Source organism: Manacus candei, unplaced genomic scaffold, assembly GCF_025592945.1.
Source record: "Manacus candei isolate 608988 ecotype Guabito, Panama unplaced genomic scaffold, ASM2559294v1 h1tg000003l, whole genome shotgun sequence".
Taxonomy (NCBI): domain Eukaryota; kingdom Metazoa; phylum Chordata; class Aves; order Passeriformes; family Pipridae; genus Manacus; species Manacus candei.
The window spans coordinates 2,506,318-2,514,854 of NW_026138051.1; the positions used below are offsets into that span (position 1 = coordinate 2,506,318).

The following is an 8,537-nucleotide window of genomic DNA, read 5'->3' on the forward strand; positions in this document are numbered from 1 at the left end:
CCACAAGGCCAGCCCACTGGCACAGCTCAACCTGCCCCTCCACCCCCCTGGGGGCCATCAAGCTTTGGAATCTTGCCAGTTCTCACCATGGGCTCCTCCGTGACCTTCTCGAACTGGACAAGGCGTATCTTCCGCACCTCGCGGCTGCTGCCGTGGGAGGGGCTGCCCAGGGCTGAGCCGTTGGTATAAATGTCCTCGGTCATGGTGTTTGGGGACTGAGTCATGGCCTGTCGGGGCAAAACAAAGACCATGGTTTAGGGGGCTCCACCTGAGTGCAGCCTGGGAATGCTGCATCCTTGCTGTGGGGCTGAGCTGCTCAGCCGTGTTCGGGTGCCTGTGGCACGCGTGGGGCACAGGGGAGGAGATGAATGGGCTGGAGGAGAGGACAGGAAGAGTGAGAAAAGAAAAAGAGCAGAAGAGCTTCACCCTTGAAGATGTGGATGTGGGCTTAATCTGCAGTTTTCCAGCTTGGGAAAGGCAGGAGGTAAGAAAACTTTGGAAAAGCTACAGGTAGCAGAAGCCAGGAGAGTCCACAGCTGATCATCTTCTGAAGCAACGAGTCACAAACATTCCTTGTGTCGCAGCAATACTTGGCCCACAAGCAGCTTGTTGCAGAGCATAAAGCCCAGGACAGCTTCCCCAAGTGAACAGAGCAGTCTGGGACTCACCCCTGAGAACTGGAGCCAGGCTTTGCTGCTGCTCAGTTCACAAGTTCAACCTTTCCTCACCTACATCAGTGGGCAACCAACATGGTGCAGAGCCACATACACAGGCACTGAAGGCAGCCAGAAACATCTCATTTCCCTTCCCAACTCCCAACTACAGGTCCTTTCATGCTGGTTTGCATTGGGAAGCTAAGCAGGGGCTTTCAGTCATAAGGAAACCTCTGTTCTTGGTTTCCAGCAGGTGCTGGCACCAAGGCAGGTGGAGAGTGCACAGGGTCCCAGGCAGAGAACTCCAAACCCACCCTGCCATGCAGCAGGGATCCTGCCAAGTGAGCTTCTCTCTCCCAGCCTGAGAAAGCCTGAGGCAGTCAGTCCTGTTCAATCCCTCAGGCATGCTGGGCAAAGTCTCTGCACAGCTCATAGATGTCCCTGTTTGGCCCCAAGTGCAGTGGACTTCCCTCAGGCCTCTCCCATATCAGTGCTGGCCCAGCAAAACCCATCTGCAGCTTCTCCCCACTCCGTCAGCATGCTCAAATTCCCACATCAGCAGTGTGGGTGTTTTATACCCACAATGTAAAACAAGGAACCCTCCTGGCTGGCCTTGCTGCCCAGTCTGCAGCCTGCACCCCCCTTCCAGCAGTGCCTGAGCTGGGAGCCACGGCCAGCAAACCTGCAGGGACACCCAGTAAGGTCCTCACTGGCTTCAGTCCTGCATCAGCACCATAGCCTGCCATGCCCAGCCAGGCAGAGCCAACACCTCGCCCACCACATCCTGACTTGCCAACCGAGCATCAAGGCCAGAAGCTCCATGCCAGGAGCTGGGGAATGGCAGCCTGACCCCACTGCCCCAGCTCATTCTGACCCACCACAGACACCCAGCCTGGAGCAGAGGAGAAGCTGCAGCCCCATCCTGCCAAGGGGGGAGACAGATCTGGTCAGGCCATGGGAAGGTTCGTGTGGATGTAACCAAGGTGAAGAGCAGCTGCTGCTGGGCTGCAGCCACGGCACTAAACCACAAAAAAATTAGCTTTGGTACAGATGTGCTGGAATTCTGCTGGGCTGAGGCAATGATCCAGCTCTGTGCAATGGCAGAAAGCAGGGAAGAAGCCAAAGGAAGGTGCAGCAGAGTCAGAACTACCTGGGACAGCGGCAGAGATGCTGGCAGAGACGGATGGACCAGCACGGAGGCACAGTCACTGTCACAGCCTCCATGAAAGGGCACTGGTGGGGCTGGGTCAGGATGGGAAGGGCTCAGGGAGCTGTGTGCCCTTGATGAAGCAATAGGGAAGACACGTAATTTATTTTTAAGCCAACTCCTTCTAACAGTGCCAACCAATCTCCCACTCAGAGGAAAAAGACAACCACATGAGCTCCTGCTGCCAGTGGCTTAAACATGGAGAAGAAGGCTAAATCCCAGCCCAGAGCAGCACCCAGGCCAAGGACTCACGGGGGAGAAGGAAGAGCAACTTGTGGCCCCCCAGACAGGCTCACCAGCCCTAGCAGGGCACACTGCTACCATACCATTGGAAGGGCAGAGGAACAGATCCAGCAGTGAGTGCCTAGAGCTGTCCCTCAGCTCTCTGCCAGCTGTCCCACCTCCGTCAAGCCAGCATGTGCAAGGAGAAACAGGAGGACGAGGACCTTCTCTGACCCTACCCAAGGCCAAAGTGCCCATGAGGTGTTTGGAGTCAGCACAGATCACACTTATCTTGGTCATGCCTTGGGAAAGTCTTAGACCATGCAATTCCTGTTTCCAAACCTCTAGGCTCAGCAGAGCCCAATGACCCAGGACACAGCACAGTCTGCCACCAGCACTGGGAGTTCTCATCCCCACCACCCCAGTCAGCTGAGCCTCCTGGCCCCGACCTTTGCTTTTTGCTGAGAGTTGGAGAAAACACTCAGCCCTCGATGCTGACACAGCACCAGTGTCACCCTAGTGACTCCCTGAGAACAAGCCTTGTCACCAGAGACTCGCTGCTGTGCCTGGGGATGGTCACCAGTCACCTGATGGCAGCTCTGAACTCAAAAAGGTCCTCCAGCAACTCTCTCTGCCCCAGAACCATGCTGGGGTGGTATGGGCTTCTGCTGATGACATGGGGCAGCCAGTGGATGGGGATGGGAAAATGCCTGATTGATGAGGACAACGAGGACAACGAGGACCCACAGAGTGGCAGATTCCAGCCCTGACATTGGGCACTCAGCAAACAGAATCAGGAGACGTGTGTGGCTCTCATGCTCCCTGCACATGAGCTGGCTGGCTGGATCTCCAACCCTGCACTCTCCTGGCAGCTGCCACACTCTTGGCTGACTTGGCCCAGCATGGTCTGTGACCTCAAGAGCCTTTTGAGTGACGCTGGTGGCTGGCCAGACTCTGCTACTTGTGCATTGCTCCACAGGAAACATCCGTGGGTGCTGCTCAGAGCCGGCTCTGCAGCCACAGCCCTGGGCTCAGGCACTGCTGGGCCAGCCTTGGGGCAGACCTGGGGCAAGGATGTTGGGGGGCTGGGCTGTGCAATAGGGGTGCTGGGCAGCCCAGCACCCAGCAGCCCTAGGTGTGCCTTGCAGCTGGCACCCTGCACAAATCCTGCTCCAGGTGGCAATGCACAGAGGAGCCACCAGCTCTGTGGGTCAAAAAAGTGCACCCCAGCTCCCTGCCTGCATTTTCTTTAAGACCTCGTATTTCTGTCCTCTGTCTCAATGTGGAGGGAAGTGTTCCAGTTCCTTGGGCAGCCTTTACCAACAAGGAACACAGTGAGGACCCCAGGGCTTGGCATCCTGTCCCCCAGTGGGGTCAGCACTGTCTGCCAGGGTTGCTCCTGCTGCTGCACTGGTTCCACCAGGCTGCACACCATGGGCAAATCAAACATTAACTGGGCAGCTTGTTTGCAGGAGGCTGAAGCAGCACTTGGGGAAAGCAGCACTGTAGTGCAAAGGGCACGTTCAGAGGTTTGGTTCCTGGGCTCTCCTTGCTGCTCTAACCAAGAGACTTGGTACCAGGTAGCCTTGGAATAACAGGGCTGCCTGGAAAGTACATGAAGGAAAATGCTGACTTTGCCAAGTAGGGCCTCAAAGCAGAGCAGTTGGGATGCAAGAAGGATGCCTGGAGCCAGGTTTCTCTGGGACTGCCCTCCTGGCTGGCAGGGAGACACGCTCTGCTGTCCACAGTGAGCAAAAAAATCCAAGCTCCCTCCATCCATCATCACCCCTCACATTATAATCACCCTGGATGCGTGCAGGGAGGTTGGGGCACTGCTTGGTGCAAAGATGTCCTGACCCAGCAATCTCTCCTCCCATCCTCCAGTGCTCCAGCCTTGCCTCCCCACCACCCAGCAGATGTGTGCATCTCAGTCTCAGCACAGCTTAAAAAAACCACAGCAATGGGTAAAAAAAGCAAAGTAGCAAAAAAATTGAGTTGCTTTAGGGCTACTCCAGCAGGCTGGGGAGCAACAGCCACGTGGACATTTAGAAGTAATTGATTCTGCCAGGAGCTACTGACTTCTCAGGTCTGCCAGCACAACCACAGGAACAACTTCATCTAAAACCCCCTCTAGTAATATGACTGAGGTTAAAAAAAAAAATCAAACTAACAAACATTTAAACCAAACAAGATTAAATTGCTGACACTGGGAAAAGGTCTGGCAACACCAACAGGTCTCTGTAGTAAGGGGAATAGAGAAATAAGAGGGATACAAAACAGTCATGGCAGCCAGAAGGTGCCAGCTCTGCATGCCCTCACACTGACTCCAAATCACAGAGTGCTGCAATGGAGGTGGGCCAGATTTTCAAGGAAGCACAGTAAATTTTGCTGAGGCACCATCTTCTCACCAGAAAGGCTGAGACAGCCTTCCAGATGTGTTTGTGAAACCGGTCACCTCCAAGAGACAGTCAGTGAAACCACAACACTGACAGAAGGAGGAGCTGCCCAGCCACTCCATCCCCACCTTCCTGAACAAGCCCTGCAAAACAGCTTTTCCCCTGTAGCTGTTACAGTCAGCAATCTGACAAAACACATTTGAGATAAAGAAGTTGGAACCAGCCCTCTCCACTTCACTGCTCATAGGCAGAAGTTTAGCTCGGCTTCCAAGCGAGTTTTATCTGTGGTTAATTCAGGATTTGGTCCCTGAGGACCGTGGCCTCAGTCTGCTTTGGAGTTGGTGCTGGTTGGAACTGCTGCCCAGAGGGAAGTGTAGTGTTCCCTCTGCACCCTCAAGCTCAGCATTCTCTACAAGTACCCTTCTTTTCTCCACCAGATTCCCAAAGGTCACATTTGCTGCCCATTTTACAGCTGGGGAACTGAGTCACAGATGATAAGGGGAAAAGCCCAAGATCACCCTGCCAACCAGGGACACAGCTGGGAATAAAGTCCACACCTTTTTGGTAAGTGTGTATTTGCCAATCAGGAGATAAGGAAAAGACATGCAGGCAGATGAGGCTCAAGAGAAGAGGCTTTGGCTTGTTTCCTAGCAATACCATGGCTTCCACTTGCCATGTTTTGCATGCCCTGCCACCACACGAGAAACACAGGGCGGCACCTCCCAACACGTGGCTCTATCAGAGAAAATGGAGAAGAGAAACCTTCCGGTCACCCTGTTTGACTCCAGCACCCTTCCCAAGAGCTGCTGCTGGGCAATATCTTGGTGTCCCACAGAGGGCCCTCAGCCACAGTGGGCCAGCACCGTCTCTGCACACACTCGACATGGAGAGGAGCATGGGAGCGACCGGCAAGCTCAGGACATGGTACCCTGTTGGGAGCCAGCCCTGTGGAGCTCCTTTTAAGAGGCCTCAGGCAGACCTCAGTTCACCATCTCTCTCTTTATCCCCACCGCAACACCAGTGAGCTGTAGGGCAGCTCCGACATTTTCCATGCCCTGCTGCCATTGGCAATTTATCCTGGCTTTGCCTGCAGCCAGGCAGGTCCTCTGCTTGGATCTTGCAGGCAGAGGGATGGGAGAGCTCCTCTCAGCAGCTGCCTGGTCCAGACACTTAGCTTTAAATTCTTTTTCCTATTTTTTTTTCAAAGCACCCTGCCAAGGTTGAACCACAGAAAGCAGACAAGCCATTGGTGTGAGACAGACCTGACAAGCCTTTTTTGCATGCTTTAGTGTCCAACAGGATGGGCCAAGGACAGCACTTTTTCCACCCTGCTCTCAGAGGCTCCCCACAGTTGCAAGGAAACCTCAGCCCAGGCACATTATGCCATGGCTCCAACAGAGACGTCTGCTCAAAGCTGGGAGAAAGTACCAGCTGTTTAGCACTGGGAACTGTTGACCTTCTCCTGGCTGCACCCAAGCTACCCCATATGACACCAGCTGAGGAAGGAGCCCTCCCAGCAGAACCAAGACGGCTGTTGCAGCCTGCTCCCCTTCTGTTGGAGGTGGGGTGCATGCGACCACCGGCTCACTCCCTGGCCAGGGTAGGTGTGAGAAAGGCTGGTTGCATCCTTCTTCTCTGGGGCAGAGACCCACCACCCTCCTCCAGCCCCTGCTGTGGACCTGGAGGTTTCTGAGCAGCTGAATCAGCTCATGTGACAGGCAGTTCCAGTTCAGACCAGCTATAACTTTGCAGCAAAACAAGCACAATCTCTTCCGTGGCAGGATGCTGGAGCCTTCCTCCCCTGTACCCGGCTCCTTCTTCCCTGCCTGGCTACGCTGTGCCGGCCACGCCGGCTGACCATTCCCCGTGTCACCCCGCGTCCCCCAGCGAGCATCCCCGCTCCTGGGGCGCTGGGGACCACCAACGCCACACGCAGGGCACGCACCTGGATACCCACGGCGGGGTCTCTGCCTTTGGGGCCACGCGTGTGCGGGAGGGACGGGGAGGCGCGGGACCCCCGGGGGATCCCCGCCGGGCCTGAGTTGGGCGCGGGGTGCTGGGCTGAGGGCCCGCAGAGAAGAGGGGAGCGCCGGGGGTCCCTGTGCGGGGATGGGGGCGGCGGGAGGGAGAGGCGCGGGGTGCCGGGGGCGCATCGGGCCGCTCACCTCGGGCTTGGGCCGGTTCTGCAGGAGGTGCTCCAGGTAGAGGTCGGACAGCGCCGTCCTCATGCTGCTGCTGCCGCCGCCGGCGCTGCGCCCCGACTTGAGAGTCATCGCGGCGGCCGGTCCGGCTGGCCCCGGCACGGCGGAACGGAGCGGCCCGGCCCGGCCGCGGCTCCAGCAGGGCCGCCCGCAGCTCCGCCCGTGTGCGGCGGGGGCCGGCGGGCGGGCGGGGCCGGGGGCGGGCCGGGCGCGGGAGCGGGGGCTCGGGGCCGGCGCTGGCAGGGTCGCGGCACGGCGTGCCCGCACCCCCGGCTGCCGCCCGGCCCCGCCTCGCTGCCCGCCCGCGGGCTTTTCCCCCGTGGAAGTGTCCCCCCCTCGCGTCCGTGCCGTGCCAACCCCCGGCCCGGGTCAGCCCCTGGTCGTGCCCAAGCACTCGCAGGGCTCTCAGCCTGCCCCGGGGGTGCTGACAAGTCTGGACGCTGGTGGGACCCTGCTGGGGAGGGGGTGGCAGCGCCCCTCACCCCAAAACCAGGGCGGGAGGCTGGGGCTGAGAAAGGCTTTGTTCTTCGCACGGCCAGAGCAGAGGCACGGCACGGGCAGCACCTCTCCAAAGGAGCCCTGGTGCATACCTGGCTCTCCCAAACCGACGGTCATCACTGGGCTCTGCCAGTGTGCAGAGCCCAGGGTACCTCCTGGAGACCCGGGGATTTCTCTGTGCTGCAGAAAGGACAGCCCTATTCTCCTTGCACTGTTCTGGGTCTTCCACCTACTTGTGCACCTGAGACTTGAATGGCTCGGATGGCAAATCCCTGGCCTTGCATGGGTCAGATAGCAAATCCCTGCATTTGTGAGCTATGCACAGTGGGAAGGGCTGTTTCAAAATTTGTGCTCTCACTAATAAGTCTTACTGATGTCCGAGTCTGGGTGAAGTCAGAGATTTATTTGGGGATGGGAAGTTAATTCTGCTGGAATATTCTTTAACTTAATCATTGAAAGGATTATTCACACCATCCCTGGGATCCTGGAAATCTAGAGGTTGTTGTGTCAGCTGACAATGGTGGCAGTCTTCTTTGCTTCCTTATCCTCCAGCTCAAACCAGCTCTGCAGCCTCCTTTTACTTAACTAGGTAAAAGTTCAGCATATCTGGGTGGAAATCCACAGCTTGTGGTCTAAATCTTCATCAAACTTAGCTCCTGATGCTAAGCAAGTTCTATATCAGTAGTGTACCAAATCACACAATAGGCTTGCAGTGGTGGTAGATAAGGGGAGTCAGGAGCAGAAGAAAGACAGATAAGAGGACCACATTTTGCAGCTGTGCATGGTGGAACCTGTGGCCCAGACTTTGTCTACAAGGTTCCCTGGAAAGCTTGTAAAGTCATATTAGGATGAGAAAATAATGGACTAGGTCAGGGGGCTAGAAAAGTCACAGGGTGCCTGACTGCATTCAGGTCCAATAGATGTGCCCACTAGGCTGGAAGATGCTGCTTGGAGCCTCATCTCTCCTACCCCTGGCCAGCTGACCAAGAAGTGCCTGTAGAGCACTTTGTAGCATCCTTACCCAGCACTGAGGCAGCCTGGGAGGAGGAGAGGGGAAGCATGGACACACAGTGGGATAGGTGGGGCATGGCTTTGAAACGTGCTTCCCTGAGCACATCCTGGGGGCAGGACACCTTGGCACCAGGCTTCTCTTGCACTCATGGGCTGGAAACAGGCTGGTAGCAATGTGGAGTAGGAGGCAACAGATAGAGACAGCCCTGCAGTTAATCATGGAACACATAGTAGGAGGGAGAAATGTGACAAGAGACATCTGACAGAGAGAAAAAGGAAGTCCAAGTCTTCATTCTCTCTTGGTTACATATGGGGAATACGTATGTACAAATATATGAATACATATACA

At 56.3% G+C, this 8,537-nt stretch overlaps 1 protein-coding gene across 2 annotated transcripts in view; it reads right to left on the minus strand.

Moving 5' to 3' along the window:
• Positions 1 to 6,863, minus strand: part of MPP1 (MAGUK p55 scaffold protein 1) — an 18,921-nt gene extending 12,058 nt beyond the window's left edge. The window contains exons 1-2 of one of the 2 annotated variants that reach the window (XM_051793223.1): positions 6,644 to 6,863; positions 87 to 227 (exon numbers count right to left, since the gene is read on the minus strand). In XM_051793223.1, coding sequence (XP_051649183.1) covers positions 87 to 227; positions 6,644 to 6,751 — 249 coding nt within the window. In that variant the 5' untranslated portion in view covers positions 6,752 to 6,863. The remainder of the gene's footprint in view (positions 1 to 86; positions 228 to 6,643) is intronic. The other variant, XM_051793213.1, reaches the window with a different exon arrangement.
• Positions 6,864 to 8,537: the final 1,674 nt, after the last annotated feature.